The 20,727-nt window shown below is 32.8% G+C and overlaps 1 protein-coding gene across 9 annotated transcripts in view; it reads left to right on the forward strand.

Annotated features, from left to right (window-relative positions):
- The window catches only part of LOC135139543 (disco-interacting protein 2), a 309,775-nt gene extending 290,038 nt beyond the window's left edge, over window positions 1-19,737 (forward strand). For all 9 annotated transcript variants that reach the window (XM_064069816.1, XM_064069817.1, XM_064069819.1 and 6 more), the window contains 3 exons: window positions 9,937-10,569; window positions 18,267-18,563; window positions 18,633-19,737. In XM_064069816.1, the coding sequence (XP_063925886.1) occupies window positions 9,937-10,569; window positions 18,267-18,563; window positions 18,633-18,885 (1,183 nt within the window). In that variant the 3' untranslated portion in view covers window positions 18,886-19,737. The remainder of the gene's footprint in view (window positions 1-9,936; window positions 10,570-18,266; window positions 18,564-18,632) is intronic.
- Window positions 19,738-20,727: the final 990 nt, after the last annotated feature.

Here is a 20,727-nt window from a genome sequence, read left to right on the forward strand (position 1 = left end):
AACATTGAAAAATTGAGAAATCGAAAAACCAAAAAAGCAAAGTCGAAAAATCGAAGAATTGAAGAAATGAAAAATAGAAACTTGGAGAAGTCGAGAAATGACAAAATCAAAAATAGATTAATTGAGAAATTTTAAAAATGAAAATTTAGCAACATCAAAATTTGAAAAATTATAGTATGACGGAAGAAATGAAAAATCAAAAAATCGAGAAATCGAAAAATCTAAAATTTAAAACATTGAACAATTAAAATATCGCAAAATTTAAAATTCGAAAAACAGAGAAATCCAAAAATCGAAACATCGAAAAATTCAAAAACAACCATCGATAAATCGAAAAATCAGAGGATCGAGAAATCAATGAGTAGAAAGCGGAGAATAAAAGTTAAAAATTGAAAAATTGATGAATCGAAAAATTAAAAAATTGACAAATCGAAAAACTAAAAAAAATGGAAAATCGAAAATTTAAAAATAGGAGAACTGAAAACTCGAGAAATCAAAAAACCTAGAATTTTAAAAATTCAAAAATTAAAACAAAAAATTTTAAAAATATAATGTTTAACGAAAAATTGAAAATCCAAAAAGTAAAAAATCGAGAAATCAAGAAATCTAGGTGTCCAAAAATCGAAAAGTTGATATTTTGAAAAATCCCAAAACTGAAAGAAATATCAAAAAAACTGAAAATTTAGAAACATCAAAATTTGAAAAATTAAAAAATCGAAACATCGAAAAATCAGAGGATCGAGAAATCAAGGAGTAGAAAGCCGAGAATAAAAGTTAAAAATTGAAAAATTGATGAATCGAAAAATTAAAAAATTGACAAATCGAAAAACTAAAAAAAATGGAAAATCGAAAATTTAAAAATAGGAGAACTAAAAACTCGAGAAATCGAAAAACCTAGAATTTTAAAAATTCAAAAATTAAAACATAAAAAATTTTAAAAATATAATGTTTAACGAAAAATTGAAAATCCAAATAGTAAAAAATCGAGAAATCAAGAAATCTAGGTGTCCAAAAATCGAAAAGTTGATATTTTGAAAAATCCCAAAACTGAAAGAAATACCAAAAAAACTGAAAATTTAGAAACATCAAAATTTGAAAAATCCAAAAATCGAAACATCGGAAAATTCAAAAACAACCATCGAGAAATCGAAAAATCAGAGGATCGAGAAATCAAGGAGTAGAAAGCCGAGAATAAAAGTTAAAAATTGAAAAATTGATGAATCGAAAATTTAAAAATAGAAGAACTGAAAACTCGAGAAATCGAAAAACCTAGAATTTTAAAAATTCAAAAATTAAAACATAAAAAATTTTAAAAATATGTTTAACGAAAAATTGAAAATCCAAAAAGTAAAAAATCGAGAAATCAAGAAATCTAGGTGTCCAAAAATCGAAAAGTTGATATTTTGAAAAATCCCAAAACTGAAAGAAATATCAAAAAAACTGAAAATTTAGAAACATCAAAATTTGAAAAATTAAAAAATCGAAATATGTATGTAGAAATCGTAAAATTGAAAAAATCCAAAATTGAAAAATCTAAAGTTGAAAAATCGAGAAGTCCAAAAGCCGAAAAATCTCAATACAAATTCAGGACTACCCAACTTTTTAACATTCAAGTAACATTTGTTTTATTCGACAAAATTGTAAAATGACATCATTAATTCTGAGGCGCATCAACGGATATAACTCTTGACTAACGATTTAACATGCTTCTAATAACAATAAATGGGAAAATGTTTTTTTTTCCAAAAATCTTCACATCGAAGATAAAAACTCAACACGGCTTCATAAATCATAAACGGAGGATATAAAATTTAAATTACATCTACTATTACAAAATTTGGAAATTACTTAATTTCATTGTCGGTGACAAATTTTGGTGAGCGTTTTACCATTTGATATTACAATTTGCAATGTAAATTTTGTAATTCGAGAACATTATGTATTAAATCGTTAAGATGTTCACTTATTCGTTGTAAAGTCCGACCAGATGGTCGAAACGGGTTAGTTCTCCGTAGTAGATGTGTATCAGATCAGCTCTAATGAAAGTAAATCGCTTAGAGTCGATATTGGCCTGAGTGCGCTCCGCTCTGTAGATCAAACAAGTTCTCAGGCGACGAAATGGTGGTGGCGTGGTAGACTTTTTTGAATCTCCTACAATTTATTCCTTTGTGAATTTTATTGAATTTTCCATCCCAGACGGGACTTCCTGTAAGTGTCCTAAGTGCAAAATTTAGTGCGTCTGGTAGTTATCGTTACTAAGATACATTTGTTTACTGGATTTAGCATATCACTTTTTTTTTGCTTATCTTCTCCTTAAGGCGATTCTTCAAATAGCTCCACAAAAAAAGTCAAGAGGTGTTAAATCTGGTGACCTGTCAGGCCACTCAATAGTACCCCTTTGGTTTATCCATCTGCCAGGAAAAATTTCGTTTAAGTACTGTCTCACTTGACGTCCAAAATGGGGTGGCGCACCGTCTTGTTGAAAACATAGTTTCTGCTGGTAACTTCAGATTTTGTATGGGTGAAACTTTTCCTTTTTCATTATTGTTTGACGTTTTGGGATTTTCTGTTGCGTCTAGAAAAACATTAAGGGCATTTTCATTATTTGTAGCAGTTTTTGGCGTGCTAGGTTTTGGACGTTTTTTAACACTTCCAGTTTCATTAAATCTTCGTTTTTGAAACCGTCGACTTAGAAATGGGTTCTCGCTCAGGATGAATTTCATTGAAAAGTGTTACTACTCGAGCGAAACTTCGTTTTTTGTCACCGTAACCGATAATTATTAACTATGTCATTTTTTTTTATTTATTCTTATTTAAAATAATTTATTTTGCTATTTCAATCAAAAAGAAAGTGTGATTGTGCTACATCGATGAATCCAGAAACAAAAAACTCTATTCAAAAATGCATTAATTATATCGAAGTGCCATTAAAAAAAATCTCGAAAAAAATGCAGCAAAAAAAATGTTTTACGAATAATAATTAGAGCACAACTTCTTGGTACCCCTATAGCTAATTTCAATTGATTTGTGCAATTGGTTCTCACGTTATTTAACCGTTTCCATACATTCTAGCGACAGCGACATGTACATAAGTAGCAAATTAAAATCGTTATCCCACGATCATCTTTTTGAAAACCGTCGCAAACGCCACTAAGCTCGAAAACGTCCGCCCTGAGTGATTCTCCGCTCAGTCTTGTATTTTAAATCCTCTTACTTTGTCGTCGCCTTAATTAAAATTTGCTTCCTCTCACGAACTAATGTACATAGACGTGGCAATTAACTTCTTGTTATTTCAAAAAGCAACATTCATGAGTGATATTAAAGTGTCATCCAAAGTTAAGTTCCTCAAGTGACACGGGCTGTTTCGTCGCAAGTATTCTGGTTTCGAGTATAAACTCGAAAACTATCAACTTCTCAGCCGGAAAGGCAAAATTAAATATACTCCTCGACACAATAACCTTTTCGCTCCTTTCCAAGAAAATTAGCCACGTCAGGTTTTTGTACGCCGCCCACGGACGATATCCAAATAAGAGTCAATAAAAACACCGACGTACCTAATAAATTATGCAAAAGAAGATCCGAGATAATAATAGTGGATGCGACGCTGGAAAAAACACGAACAATTGATGTGTCGGAAAGGCGTGTTTGCTATTATCAATTACCGGCATTAACATAAGGCGATAAATGTTGGTCGCTGCGGCCCGACGTTCTCGGCCAGACAAAAGAAGAAAAAGAAGCATTCATTACCGCACGCCGGTAAATATTCCAATTAAATAATGCAAATTGAAGAGAAACCTGGCTCCGGGCTGAGCGTTTTCTGAATTATTATTTAAACTAGTTTACCCCGGCGGATCTGGATGATAAAAATTTTATTTACCAACGAGATAGAGATTTTCCATTCATCAATTATTTTGAATGCTTTTAGTTTAAGCACTTTCTGCTCTCGCCACGCCGTTATTTACATAACATTAAAGACGCTCCAGACATTCACGAATCGAAGTTGGAAATTATGATCGATGAGAGTTGATACAGTTACGCGCCCAAGAAAACGCGAATGCGAATATTAATGTCTCGGGGGGATGGCTAAGGTGTCAGTCTTTCAAATGAGATAATGGAAGAAATGTAGAGATCATTTCTTGACAAATGTAGTCATAATACGCGCTCCAATTCAAGCGCAAAACGTCTGCATCGAGGAAAATCGTAAAATATCTCTTGCAACATGAAACCTCCTCTCCTAACGATATCCTAGGAGTATCAGACCGCGCCCTGAGCAACCCACATATCTATATAATTATTAAGGCTCGGATAATATGCATATTTATGCTTATTTTAAAATTTTTAGCTGCATTTTTCGTGGTAATTGGTGAAAATCTTAATTTTAATATAATTTTAATACAGTTGGATATTGGCAGTATGCAGGTACTGACATTTTCTAGTAATGCGGATGGATTTTTCGAAGACTTCATTTATGGACACCCCCAATTAATTTAAAATGGAAAATCTAGAAAACATATTATAATAAATGAATCAAAATTTCGCGCTGGAAAAAAACCAGCGGCGCGAAATCGCATTTGAATAATTTGAATTTGAAAAAAAAAATCAATCAAGAAAGTCGTTAAACGTAGGCATATTGCCCAGAATTTTGTGAGAATTTTAAGGCAACTTTTCGAAAGTGTGAAATTTTTGACGATTTTTCAAAAATCTCTAATTTTCAATATAATTTTTTTTACATTCGAGTTGGAGAAGTTCTTTTCGGCTTCATTTTTTCGAAAATTCTTACAATTTTGCCCGAATCGATAAAATAAAAAATGACAATTTTCGAGATATTACAAAGAATTCATTTATGAGCCAAATTTTTCGAAAACTTTGGACCTGAACCAGAAACACGTAACGTTTTTCGAATAAGCTCATGGAAATATGTTGCCCAGAATTTTGTGAGAATTTTAAGTCAACTTTTCCAAAGTGTGAAATTTTCAACATGAATTTTTGACGATTTTTCAAAAATCTCTAATTTTCAATATGAATTTTTCTATATTCGAGTTAGACAAGTTCTTTTCGGCTTCATTTCTCCGTAAATTCCAACAATTTTTCCAGAATCGATAAAATGAAAAAAAAGACAATTTTCGAGATAATAGAAAACATTTATTTATGAACCAAATTTTTCAAAAATTTTAAATTTTCAGTAGGAATTTTTGACGATTTTCCTAACACTTCGAAAATTACCTAAACGCATTTTCTAGTAAATTTCGACTTGTAGAAGTTATTTTCTGCTTCATTTCTTCGAAAATTCCAGCAATTTTTCCAGGATCGATAAAATAAAAAATGAAAGGTTTCAAGATATTGAAAAAATATCATATTCAAACCGAATTTTCTAAAAATCTTAGTCGGAGACCATAAACACGTTATTTTTTCGAATTGAGTCATCGAAATGTACTTATTTCCCAGAATTTTTTGACAGTTTTTCGAGCACGCTTCGAAAATTAACGAAAGAAATTTGTTTATAATCGAGTTGGAGAAATTCTTTTCGGCTTCTTTTCTCCGAAAATTCCAACAATTTTGCCCGAATCGATAAAATAAAAAAATGACAATTTTCGAGATAATACAAAGAATTCATTTATGAGCCAAATTTTTCGAAAACTTTGGACCTGAACCAGCAACCGTAACGTTTTTCGAATAAGCTCATGGAAATATATATTGCCAAGAATTTTGTGAGAATTTTAAGTCAACTTTTCCAAAGTCTGAAATTTTCAATATAAATTTTTGACGATTTTTCAAAAATCTCTAATTTTCAATATGAATTTTTTTATATTCGAGTTAGACAAGTTCTTTTCGGCTTCATTTCTCCGTAAATTCCAACAATTTTTCCAGAATCGATAAACTGAAAAAAAAGACAATTTTCGAGATAATAGAAAACATTTATTTATGAACCAAATTTTCCAAAAATTTTAAATTTTCAATAGGAATTTTTGTCGATTTTTCTAACACACTTCGAAAATTACCTAAATGCATTTTCTAGTAAATTTCGAAATGTAGAAGTTATTTTCTGCTTGATTTCTTCGAAAATTCCAGCAATCTTTCCAGGATCGATAAAATAAAAAATGAGAAGTTACAAGATATTGAAAAAATATCATGTTCAAATCGAATTTTCTAAAAATCTTAGTCCGAGACCATAAACACGTTATTTTTTGGAATTGAGTCATCGAAATGTACTTATTTCCCAGAATTTTTTGACATTTTTTCGAGCAACCTTCGAAAATTATCGAAAGAAATTTTTTTATAATCGAGTTGGAGAAATTCTTTTTGGCTTCATTTCTCCGAAAATTCCAATAATTTTGCCAGAATCGATTAAAAAAAATGGCAATTTTCGAAATAATAGAAAACATTCATTTATGAAACAAATTTTTCAAAAATTTTGGACCTGAACCAGAAACACGTAACGTTTTTCGATTAAGCTCATCAAAATGTATTGCCCAGAATTTTGTGAGAAATTTAAGGCAACTTTTCGAAAATCTTAAATTTTCAATAAGAATTTTTGACGATTTTTCGAACACACTTCGAAAATTACCTAAATGCATTTTCTAGTAGATTTCGACTTTTAGGAGTTATTTTCTGCTTGAATTCTTCGAAAATTCCAACAATTTTTCCAGGATCGATAAAATAAAAAATGAGAAGTTTCGAGATTTTGAAAAAACATTCTGTTCAAACCGAATTTTCTGAACATTGTAGTCCAAGACCATCAACACGTTATTTTTTTCGAATTGGCTCATCGAAATGTACTTATTTCCCAGAATTTTTTGACGATTCTTAGGCAACTTTTCGAAAATCACAATAAATTTTTTGACATTTTTTCGAGCACCTTTCGAAAATTATCGAAAGACATTTTTTTATAATCGAGTTGGAGAAATTCTTTTCGGCTTCATTTCTCCAAAAATTCCAACAATTTTTCCAGAATCAATAAAATAAAAAAAATAAATTTTCGAGATAATAGAAAAAATTCAGTTATGAACCAAATTTTTCGAAAATTTTGGACCTGAACCAGCAACATGTAACGTTTTTCGATTAAAGTCATCGAATCTATTACCCAGAATTTTGTGAAAATTTTAAGGCAACTTTTCAAAAATCTTAAATTTTTAATAAGAATTTTTGACGATTTTTCGAACACACTTGGAGAATTCCAGCAATTTTTCCAGGATCGAGTTTCGAGATTTTGAAAAAATATCATGTTCAAACCGAATTTTCTGAAAATCGTAGTCCAAGACCATGAACAGTTATTTTTTTTTCGAATTCGCTCATCGAAATGTACTGATTTCCCAGAATTTTTTGAGGATTTTTAGGCAACTTTTCGAATATCGCAATGAATTTTTTGACAGTTTTTTGAGCACCCTTCGAAAATCATGGAAAGAAATTTTTTTATAATCGAGTTGGAGAAATTCTTTTCAGCTTCATTTCTTTGAAAATTGCAACAATTTTGCCAGAATCGTTTAAAAAAATGGCAATTTTCGAGATAATAGAAAACATTCATTTATGAACCAAATTTTTCGAAAATTTTGGATCTGAACCAGCAATACGTAACGTTTTTCGAATAAGCTCATCAAAATCTAATAACCCAGAATTTTGTGAGAATTTATAGGCAACTTTTCAAAAATCTTTTTTCAATTTTCAATAGGAATTTTTGACGATTTTTCAAACACTTTTCTAAAATGACCTAAATGCATTTTCTAGTAGACTTCGACTTTTAGAAGTTATTTTCTGCTTCATTTCTTCGAAAATTCCAGCAATTTTTCCAGGATCGATAAAATAAAAAATGAAAACTTTCGAGATTTTGAAATAATACCATGTTCAAACCGAATTTTTGGAAAATCTTAGTCCGAGACCATCAACACGTTGTTTTTTCGAATTTTTTGAGGATTTTTAGGCAACTTTTCGAATATTTTTTGAGTTTTTCGAGTACCTTTCGAAAATTACCGAAAACATTTTCTTGTAGGTATCAACTCAGAAGTTATGTTCGGCACATTTTTTTTAATTCCAACAATTTTTTAAGTATCGAAAAATTTAAAAATGACAATTTTCGGGAAATTAAAAAAAATCATTTACAAACTATTTTTTTCAAAAATCTTGGTCCGGTACCATCTACACGTTCTCTTTTTAGAATCAAATTTTCGAAATGTACTCCTCAGAATTTTTTAAGAATTTTTTAAGTAACTTTTCAAAAATCTATTTTTCAATATGAATTTTTTACCGTTTTTCGAGCACCCTTCGAAAATTATCGAAAGAAACTTTTTTATAATATAATTAAAATTTCAACAATTTTGCCAGAATCGAAAAAATTCATTTGTGAACCAAATTTTTCAAAAATTTTAACACGTAACATTTTTCGAATAAGGGCATCGAAATGTATTATCTATAATTTTGTGAGAATTTTAAGGCAACTTTTCAAAAATCTTAAATTTTCAATATGAATTTTGACAATTTTTGAAACACTCTTGGAAAATTACCTAAATGCATTTTCTTTCAGACTTTGACTTGCAGAAGTTATTTTCTGCTTTATTTCTTCAAAAATTCCAACAACTTTTCCAGAATCGATCAACTAAAAATTGAGTTTCGAGATATTGAAAAAATATGTTCAAACCGAATTTTCTAAAAATCTTAGTCCGAGACCATAAACACGTTATTTTTTCGAATTGGCTCATCGAAATGTACTTTGGATTTCCCAGAATTTTTGAGGATTTTTGGGCAACTTTTCGAAAATCTCAATGAATTTTTTGACAGTTTTTCGAAAATTACCGAAAACATTTTCTTGTAGATCTCAACTCATAGAAGTTATTTTCGGCCTCATTTTTTTTTTTTAATTCCAACAATTTTTGAAGTATCGAAAAATTAAAAAATGACAATTTTCGGAATATTAAAGAAAATCATTTATAAACCAAATTTTTCAAAAATCTTGGTCCGATACCATCTACACGTTGTTTTTTTAATTAGTCAAAACGTATTTCTCAGAATTTTTTAAGGTTTGTTAGGCAACTCTTGAAAAATCTTGAATTCTCTGTATTAATTAGTAGAAGTTATTTTCGAGATCTTTTTTTTAAACTCGATTTTATTGATAAATGTCATTTTCAGTGACCGCCAGTTTTTGACGTTACACCCATTATAAAAGGTTGTTATCCAATTTCGATTTTTTTGCAAAAATTTAAATTCCTCAGGAAACACCTCAAGGCGGATGCATAACCCACAAATAGAGGACAATTGTTATTTTATAAAATCTAAATCCTGCTTACTATGACAAATTTTGAGAGGAAGTCACCAATTTGTTCGTAAGTACTCTACGGTCATGAGACATCGAGAAAACGTGAAAGTAGCCATTTACCCAATGAACTCTTTTACAATACTTCCTTAGCTTACAATCGGAAATTTTAAAAAATATATATCTTAATACCAATTCTTCATCGCCTCACTTTCTGTTTCTCGAGCATTCCTTGACCAAAACCTTCTCGAATCTAGGATGTCCAGAGCGTTCTCAACATTCCCCCATATTTACCGCTCTAGATGGCGTATACATTTATATAGCTTTTAATATGGTCAAAATTTGTCTTTCCTTTTATTTTTTCCTTGTCACAAAAAATGTTCGACTTGATTTACAAAAATTTTTGAGTTTAGACGAAAATTTACAACTGGGAAGTTCGTTCACGTTTGGTAAAAATATTACGACTCCAAGTACTAATCCCTGTGGAACTCCAGCATTATTTTTGAAATTCGTATTTAAAGTTGCCAAGTTATTCTAATTTTTTTGAAATTTTTCCACAGGTTGGAAAAAAATCGACACGGGTTTTTGACAAATCTTGTATGAATTTTTCCCGAATTTTGGATTTTCTGTTGGAAGAACTATTTTTTTGTAATAGTAGTGTAGATGTTAAAGTACTAACCATGTATTCGTTCCAGGTGCTTGAGTAGCATATACTCCGGCCACCACTCCATCCTCATCCCCCCATCCGAGGTGGAAATGAACCCCTCCCTCTGGCTCTCCGCCGTGAGCCAATACAAAGTCCGCGACACCTTCTGCTCGTACGGCGTGATGGAGCTCTGCACCAAAGGCCTCGGCTCCTCGGTCAACCAGCTCAAATCCCGCGGCGTGAACCTGGCCTGCGTCCGAACCTGCGTCGTCGTGGCCGAGGAGCGCCCTCGAATCAACCTCACCACCAGCTTCTCCAAGCTGTTCAGCGCCCTGGGACTCAGTCCCCGGGCCGTCTCCACCTCGTTCGGCTGCAGAGTGAACGTCGCCATATGCCTGCAGGGCGCCTCGAGTCCGGAACCTTCGACGGTTTACGTCGATCTCAGGGCCCTGCGTAACGACAGGGTCAGTCTGGTGGAGAGGGGCAGCCCCCATAGTCTTTGCTTAATGGAGAGTGGCAAGTTACTGCCGGGTGTTAAAGTGATTATAGCGAATCCGGAGAGTAAAGGGCAGTGCGGCGACTCGCATTTGGGGGAGATTTGGGTACAGAGTGGCCATTCGGCTAGTGGATATTTTACGATTTATGGGGACGAGAGCGAGTATGGAGACCATTTCAATGCCAGGTTAGTGCTTGGGGGAACGAAGTTTGTTGCTAAGCGGGCTTTCTAGGCCACGGGGTGGGGTTTAACACTTAAGATGTTTTGGTAGTTGAGTACGTAGTAAAATATTAAATATTAGTAAAGCAATTGATTTTTTTTTGTGTATGTAGACGTGATCAGAATTCAAACAAAATTCCACAAAGTCGTGTAAATTTTTAACGCGATTATTCAAGATTTATAGGTTAGAACATAAAGTGGCAAAATTATGTCAAATACGGGGACATGCGCAGTGACAACAACTACGTGCACTTAAGAATGATACAAAAATTAGAGTATAGATATAGGTAAAAGAAATGAAAAGAAAACTTTGAAATAGTTTTAAATTAAAAAAAAAGAAAGTGGCAACAATTAGCGGTTTTCATTACCTGTATAAGTTTCCGCAGACAAAGAGAATAACAAAAAACACTTCAGAGAAAGGATAAACATAGACATGAACATGAATAGACCCTGATTGACGTATATCTCTGACATATCAGGCCCATTCAGGAGGGTTTGCTAAATAAAGGGTTTAAACGTAGCTTGCTTTGTTTTCATAGCGTATCAAGAGAAATACCAAGGGAATTTCTCTGACACTTTATTTGTATGTAAAATTAAAAAAAAAAATGGATACAAGGTTAGGAACTAGGACGCAACGAGACTTACAACGAAATGGTAAACGAAAATAAGAGGAAAACAGAAAACGAGAATAAACATTAGAGCTACCATATAATCGAAAAAAAAAAATCTCTAGTGTGCTTTGGAATTTATTAAAAAAATATCTTGGCAGTATCATTATTTTTGGCTGACGGAAAGAGTTATCATTGACATTGATTTATATAACCTTAAAATATAAACGTGATACTTCTCATGCAAAAATGGCAATCCAATTAAAAAAAATTCCGAAGCACACTTGACGAATGTTTTTTTCAATCATATACGATTAAAAAAAGTCATCTAGTAATCATCGAAATTTATTGCTAAAAATAATTATGTTGGCAACACCATCGCCGCTTTGTTCACTTTGACAGTTATGGTGACATAAACTGTCAAATAGCTGCAATACCAACATCATTATTTTAAAAATAAATTTCATGGTCTACTAGACGACTTTTTTTCGATCGTATACTAGACTAAAGAAGAAGAACAGAAAAAGTAATCTGGACAAGAATATGAAAGAGAACGCGAATTAGAAAACGAAAGTAACAACAAGAATGGTAATTATAGAACGAGAATTAAAACGAAAATGTGAAGAAGGAAAAAGAAAATCGGAATGAGAATGTGGAGAACGAAAAATATAACAAACATTAGAATAAACAGGGAAGAGAAGAATAGTTGAACGAAATAGAGAGTGACGATGAAAAGAATAACGAGAATCAGAACGGCATAAAGAATGTTAATAGAGTAAGAACGCAAATCGAAAAAGAATCGAAACGTGATCGAGATTAAGAAGAGAATGGAAATGATCATGAGAAACAGAAATTAAAATAAATATTGTCAAGAAGAATGAAGAAAAGGGTAGGAACATGAATTAGAAATAGAATAAAACAGACACTAAAGAGAAGAAAGAAAACAAAAAGGATAAAAAAGAGAATGTCAGCTAGAACAAGAACTAGTGTACGAACTAGAACAGGATTGAGAATGAATATCGAAATAGAATATAGAAATGGAATCGAAACAAAAATTAAAATCAGAGCGAGAATGAGAAGAGAAATTAAAACAAAGACGAGAAAGAAATTGAGGACGATAAAGATATACGAGAATCAGAAACAACATAGAGAATGACAGGAGCATAATAATGGAAATGCGAATGAGAAACAAAAATTAGCACCAAATCAGAACGAGAAATAGGATGAGAATTAGAGTAGAATACGGAAGCAAGAAGAGAATGAAAACTAGAAGATGAACGAAACGAAACGCCAGTTAGATTAACAAGAAGAAGAAGAAGAAGAAAAATCAGACAACAATGTCAAGAAGAATGAAGAAGAAAACGCACAACGAAAATTTCAACCAGAACAACAACTAGAATACCAACGAGAACAAGATTGAGAAGGCGAATTGAAACAACGCAGAGATGGGAGAATGAGAACAATGATAGGAAAAACGAGAATCAGAACAGCATAAAGAATGTCAATAGAGTGAGAACACAAATGAGAGAATCAAAACGTGATCAAGAGTAAATTAGAGAATAGATGTGACCCTGAAAAGCAGAAATTAAAACAAAATAAAAACAAGAAATAGAATGGGTATTAGAGCGAAATGAGGAAGATAACGGCAAGGAGAGGCCAATTGGAACAAAAAGTAGAGAGAGAAAAGCGATGATAACAATTTCAAGAGCAATGAAGAAGAGAATAGGAACGAGAGAGAAAGGGAACACGAATTACAACAAAATAGACACTGAGGAGGAGAATGAAAATACCAATTATAACAAAAATGAGAAGGAAATTGAGGACGCTTAAGAAGAACGAGAAACAGACACAATGTAGAGAATGACAGGAGAATGAGAACGCAAATACAAAACACAGCGCGTTCGAGAATAAAGAGGAGAATAGAAATGAGAATCAGAATCCATAATTGGAAGGAGATTGAACAAAAATGTCAGAAAGAATTAAAAAGAAAATTGAAACGAGAGAAAGAGAGCACGTATTAGAATTAGAACGAAAAAGATACTGAGGAGAATGAAAACAAAGATAAGAACGAGAATGCCAAGTAAACCTAAAGAAGAATGAGATTTGAAGAAGATTGAGAATAAGAAGCCCAATAAAAAAAATGGGAATGAAATTGAGGACGATATAAAAGAACGAGAAACATAAACAATATAGAGAATAAAAGGAGAGTGAAGAAGACAATTTAAACTAGAAAATGAACGAAACCACCACCGAACGAAAATAACAAGAAGAGAGAAAACGAAAATCGAACAAAGATGTCAAGAAGATTTAAAATGAAAATAGGAATGAAAGAAAGAGCAAAAGAGTTAGGATTAGAACAAAATGAAAACGAAAAATAAATTGAGAATTAGAGTGAAATGGAGGAGGAAAGCAAAAACGAGAGAGGGAACGAAGTGGGAACAAGAACGGAAAGGAGACGCTAAATAGAGCAAAAAGGTCAAAGAGAACAGGGATGAGAACAACAATGTCAAGAAGAATGAAGAAGAGAATTGGAACGAGAGAGAAAGAGAACACGAAAAATTAGAACAAAATAGACATTGAGGAGGAGAATGAAAACAAGGATAACAACGAAAATGTACTAGAACAAATACTAGGATACCAACTAGAACAAAATTGAGAATGACAATCAAAACAAAATAAGGAGAACAGAAATGAAATCGAAATAAAATTCGAACCGAGCGCGAACGAGAATTAAAATGCGAATTATAACATAGATGGGAAGAAAATTGAAGACGATAAGAAAGAACGAGAAAGGGAAACAATATAGAGAATGACAGGAGAGTGAGAACCCAAATGAAAACCAGAGCGTGTTCGAGAACAAAGAGAAGAATGGAAATGAGAATCAGAAACTAGAATTGGAACCAAATTATCGCGAAAAATAAGACGAGAATTATAATGAAATGGAAAAAAGAAGACAATGAAAACTAGAAGATTAACGAAACGAGACGCCATTTTGAACAACAAAAAGACGAAGAACGAAATTAAACAAAAATATCAGAAAGAATTAAAAAGAAAATTGGAACGAAAGAAAGAGAACACGTATTAGAGTTTAGAACGAAATAGATGCTGAGTAGTAGAATGAAAACAAAGAGAAGAACGAGAATGCCAACTAAAACTACAGAAGAATTAGATTAGAAAGAGATTAAGAATAACAGTTGAAAGAGAATAAGGAAAAAAGGAAATCGAAAGGAATGGAATTGAAACGAAAATTCGAACCAGGGCGTGAACGAAAGTAAGAAGACAAAAAAAATGGGAATGAAATTGAGGACGATAAACATAAACAATATAGAGAATGACAAGAGAGTGAAAACGTAGATGAGAATCAGAAATAAGAATTGAAACCAAATCAGGTCGAGAAATTGGGTAAGAATTAGAACAGAATGGCGAAAGAAAAAGACAATTAACACTAAAAAATGAAGGAAACCACACGAATTAAAATAACAGGGAGGGAGAAAACGAAAATCGAACAAAAATGTCAAGAAGATTAAAAAATAAAATAAGAACGAGAGGAAGTGCACAAGAGTTCTATTAGAACAAAATGAAAACGAAAAATTAAATAAGAATTAGAATGACAATCGAAACAGACTAAGGAGAACAGAAATCGAATTGTAACAAAGAGGGGAAGGAAATTGAGGACGATAAGAAATAACGAGAAACAGAAACGATATGGAGAATGACAGGAGAATCAGAAACAAGAATTGGAACTAATTCAGAACGAGAAATAAGATGAGAATTCGAATGGAGTGGAGAAAAAAAGGAGACAACGAAAACTAGAAGATGGACGAAACGAGACACCATTTAGAATAAATAGAAGAAGAAAGAAATTGAACAAAAATGTCAGAAAGAATTAAGAAAAAAATTGGAACCAGAGAATGAAAACGCGAATTAGAACTAGAAAAAAAAGAATTGAAGAAGAGAATGAAAATTAAAATAAGAATGAGAATGACAATCGAAACAGAATAAGGAAGACAGAAATGTTATAGAAACGAAAATTTGCACCAGGGCGCGAACGAGAATGAGAAGGAGAATAAACAAATGGGAATGAAATTGAGGACGATAAAGAAGAACGAGAACGACAGGAGGGTGATAACGCGAATGAAAACCAGAACATGAGCGAGAATAAGAAATGATAATGAAAAACAAAAATCGAAACCAAAATAGAACGAGAAGCAAGATAAGAATTAGAGCAAAATGGAAAGGGAAGAAGACAATTAAAACTAGAAAATGAACGAAACGAGACACCATTTAGAATAAATAGGAGAAGAAGAAAGAAATTGAACAAAAATGTCAGAAAGAATTAAGAAGAAAATTGGAACCAGAGAATGAAAACGCGAATTAGAACTAGAAAAAAAAGATATTGAAGAGGAGAATGAAAATAAAAATAAGAATGAGAATGACAATCGAAACAGAATAAGGAAGACAGAAATGTTATTGAAACGAAAATTCGCACCAGAGCGCGAACGAGAATTAGAAGGAGAATAAAAAAATGGGAATGAAATTGAGGACGATAAAGAAGTACGAGAACGAGAAGAGGGTGAGAACGCGAATGAAAACCAGAACATGAGCGAGAATAAGAAATGATAATGAGAAACAAAAATTGAAACCAAAATAGGACGAGAAGCAAGAGGAGAATTAGAGCAAAATGGAAAAGGAAGAAGACAATTAAAACTAGAAAATGAACGAAACGAGACACCATTTAGAATAAATGGGAGAAGAAGAAAGAAATTGAACAAAAATGTCAGAAAGAATTAAGAAGAAAATTGGAACCAGAGAATGAAAACGCGAATTAGAACTAGAAAAAAAAGATATTGAAGAGGAGAATGAAAATTAAAATAAGAATGAGAATGACAATCGAAACAGAATAAGGAAGACAGAAATGTTATTGAAACGAAAATTCGCCCCAGGGCGCGAACGAGAATGAGAAGGAGAATAAAAAAAATGGGAATGAAATTGAGGACGATAAAGAAGAACGAGAACGACAAGAGGGTGAGAACGCGAATGAAAACCAGAACATGAGCGAGAATAAGAAATGATAATGAGAAACAAAAATTGAAATCAAAACAGGACGAGAAGCAAGATGAGAATTAGAGCAAAATGGAAAAGGAAGAAGACAATTAAAACTAGAAAATGAACGAAACGAGACACCATTTAGAATAAATAGGAGAAGAAGAAAGAAATTGAACAAAAATGTCAGAAAGAATTAAGAAGAAAATTGGAACCAGAGAATGAAAATGCGAATTAGAACTAGAAAAAAAAGGTATTGAAGAGGAGAATGAAAATAAAAATAAGAATGAGAATGACAATCGAAACGGAATAAGGGAGACAGAAATGTTATTGAAACGAAAATTCGCACCAGGGCGCGAACGAGAATGAGAAGGAGAATAAAAAAATGGGAATGAAATTGAGGACGATAAAGAAGAACGAGAACGACAAGAGGATGAGAGCGGGAATGAAAACCAGAAGAATATGAGTGAGAATAAGAAATGATAATGAGAAACAAAAATTGAAACCAAAATAGCACGAGAAGCAAGATGTGAATTAGAGCAAAATGGAAAAGGAAGAAGACAATTAAAACTAGAAAATGAACGAAACGAGACACCATTTAGAATAAATGGGAGAAGAAGAAAGAAATTGAACAAAAATGTCAGAAAGAATTAAGAAGAAAATTGGAACCAGAGAATGAAAACGCGAATTAGAACTAGAAAAAAAAGATATTGAAGAGGAAAATGAAAATAAAAATAAGAATGAGAATGACAATCGAAACAGAATAAGGAAGACAGAAATGTTATTGAAACGAAAATTCGCACCAGGGCGCGAACGAGAATGAGAAGGAGAATAAAAAAAATGGGAATGAAATTGAGGACGATAAAGAAGAACGAGAATGACAACCAGAACATGAGCGAGAATAAGAAATGATAATGAAAAACAAAAATTGAAACCAAAACAGGACGAGAAGTAAGATCAGAATTAGAGCAAAATGGGAAAGGAAGAAGACAATTAAAACTAGGAAATGAACGAAACGACACACGAATTAAAATAACAAAGAGAGAGAACGAAATCGAACAAAAAATGTGAAGAAGATTTAAGAAGAAAATACGAACGAGAGAAAGTGAATAAGAGTTAGAATTAGAACAAAATAGACCCCGAGGAGAAGAATAAAAGCAAAAATAGTGTCAACTAAAACTAAAAAAGAATGAGATTAAGACAAGATTAAGAACGACAATCTAAACAGAACAAGAACAGAAATGGAATTGAAACAAAAATTCGCACCAGGACGCAAACGAAAATCAGAAACAATATAAAGACGGACAGGAGAGTGAGAACGCAAATGAAAATTGGAACGTAATCGCGTGTAACGAGGATGGAAATAAGAATGAGAAACGTGAGTTAAAACAAAGTCAAAATGAGAATCTGAACGCAATGAAAATAGCAAAACTTCAATCAGGAAGGAAACGATAGCCAAATTGAGACGAAGAACCGGAACGAGAATGCAATTAAGACGAGATGGGGAACAAGAATGAGAGCAGAAAGAAGAAAAATGAAGTGGAAATCGACTTCACAATTGATAAAGAACAAGAAAATAAAAATTAAAACAAAATGGAGAAGGAGAATAATGTAAAAATGTATACAAGTGTTATAGGGACAACGGGAAAAAGAACTGGATTGAAACAGAAAAGACGATAAAATTTTGCTACTTTCACCTTTTTTTTTTCTGTCGTTTCAAAAAATATTTAAGGAAAATCTTGTGAAATTTTGTTACTCGTATCACGTGACCACAAACTGCCAATTTAGTACTTGTATGTAGAGCATCGAGCAATTCACATTGCTGTGGTGGGCTACGTTTCAAAGCTTAAAACTTCAAAGCAGTGTTTAAGGTATTTGGAGAGTAGTTACAATGTACCGAGTATATCGAACCAATGCTTGAGTAGCTCTTGAAATAACTCTAGACAATTATCCATTAAATGTTTAGTAAAATCGTAAAAGATGTTTGTTTATAAATGTTTTTGGTCGTTTCAGACTGGTCACGGGAAATACAGGCGAGGTGTACGCCAGGACGGGCTACCTGGGATTTTTGCGACGCACGGAAGGCACCCAATCCACCTGTCCGGCCGAAGAAACTATATTAGGTAGGGAAAGCGATACGGAATCGTTAGGCTCATCACAACACCTAGTCAGTTCAGATTCTCCAGAGTTGCACGACGCCGTGTTTGTCGTCGGCGCTCTGGACGAAACGATTATGCTGCGAGGGATGAGGTACCATCCCATAGACATCGAGAACAGCGTGCTCAGATGCCATAAGAAGATTGCCGAATGGTGGGTACCCATTTCTTGATAAATTGCCGCTTGAGTGATTAAATTTTGACTGTGTTTTTGGCGTTTCAGTGCTGTGTTCACTTGGACCAATTTGCTGGTGGTGGTCGTGGAGCTGGACGGCAACGAAAGCGAGGCCCTCGATCTCGTGCCGCTGGTGACGAACACCGTCTTAGAAGAACACCATTTGATCGTGGGGGTGGTGGTGGTGGTGGACCCCGGCGTGGTCCCCATAAACTCGCGCGGCGAAAAGCAGCGCATGCATTTACGCGATGGCTTCTTAGCTGACCAACTCGACCCCATTTATGTCGCTTACAATATGTAAAGATACGGTGTTACTAGTAGAATTTAACGAATGTGTTTGGAAGCATTCGCATGTTATTGTAAGCATATCTGCCATGAATTCGTGATTTTATAATTTTAGTATTTTAGATTTATGTTTTAGTATTATAATTTAGGACGGAAAAATATTTTGAAAAATTTTTACAAAATTCGATTCGGCTCAAGTTTCTAATAACGTCTGAACATTTTCACAGTAGATTTAGTGACAATGTGTAGATGTATATAATACAGCCTGCTCGGCTCTAATGTATAGTTTATTGTAATTTTAGACTGTACAGACAGGTCAGACTTTTGCTTTCACCTTGTGCAATACTTCTCTGTTTTAAATTCATCACTGTGTTTGTGATTTTCGTTTTATTTTCCTATTGTGATTATGTTTTTTAGTTTTAAGTTTATATGTACATATGGCATTCGATTCAACCATTATTTTATATTATTATACACATTAAAAGTGCGGATATAGTACTCTAGTCTCATTTTTTATATATTCGCCTGCTGCATTTTCCCTAACACTTCAGGTTGTAACGAAATTTCTTTTACAAAAATATGCGCTTTTTTTCTATTTTTATAACGCCACCTTTATCACTGTCTACGATCAATTTTGACGATCTTTTTGTGTTCAGTGCTGACAATTAAAATATTTATGCTTTGTTTTTACAATAGTACGCACCAATAATTCTGTGTCTACAGAACGTGACAATAGATTAATTTATGTACATATTACTGTAGTGTTGAAATTTATTATTCATTGTATTTGAGTACTTTTTGTTAAAAATATATTTACGGAAATTGTGGACACAGTCGCAAATAAACATTGAATGTACCTTTATAAAAACTTGTTTCCATATCCACACCTAAATCGGCAAAATTACGATACTTTCATTTTTTGTGTGACAAAATGATTGAAAATATAGAAACATTTAAGAATTAGCCAAAAACGAGTCCAGAAAATAAAAACTATACGAACTTTAATGTAAACATGTTATTTTAATGCTGGATTTTAATTTTCGTTATAACTCTCAAGGGAACTGTGATCATTATTAGTAGAGTGTCAACACAAATTAACACCTCGTGAACACGAAACCTTTTTGGTCATGAACATGATTCTCTCTGAAAATTAGCAATGCTGTAAATGTCGTGAATTCGAAGAGGGAAAAGGGATTTTATGCTGATTTTGGGTTACGTTGTGTTGTTCAATTTTAATAAGCAGAAAATTGACGAAAAATTCAGTAACCTTAAACATTTAATACTATTCTACAATGTTTAGCAAGTTAGCAGAGGTCAAGGCACAAGAAAGTTAATTTTACCCAAGAGCACAGAACAATCAGTTCTATTATGAAAAAGATTATGTAAGAAACGAACCAAAAACATATTTCGCCGTCCATGCAGTGATGTAAAATTAAATCTGTTCAAACACCGTCTTGTAAGTAAGCTGGGACTTCAAAATTTTCTTTGTACAGCCTCAATTTTCTTGCGATGGATTGCGTAGATGGGGTACCAAATAACTGCCCCGTGCTCCAGTCTTGATCTCACCAAAGAAAAAAATAATATGAGAAGAGTTCGCTGATTCACAAATTCTAAATACATTTTCTTGCCGATTTCTACCTCTAGAACTCACTTCCGGCCTCGTTTCTTTTCCCATTTCGTAGCGATTTTTTCGAAAATGTTGCTTCGTGACCATCAACATGCCATATTTTTGGAATCAGCTTGTCGAGATCTGCGTCTCTGATTTTTTTCATAATTCTTAGACAACTTTTTTAAAATTGAAATTTTTTTATTGTCCCCCCTTCTTCACATTTCGCAAAAATTTTGACATTTCCGAAAC

This window comes from Zophobas morio, unplaced genomic scaffold, assembly GCF_036711695.1.
Source record: "Zophobas morio isolate AGI-343-1 ecotype UQ-CSIRO unplaced genomic scaffold, CSIRO_AGI_Zmor_V1 ptg000031l, whole genome shotgun sequence".
NCBI lineage: Eukaryota > Metazoa > Arthropoda > Insecta > Coleoptera > Tenebrionidae > Zophobas > Zophobas morio.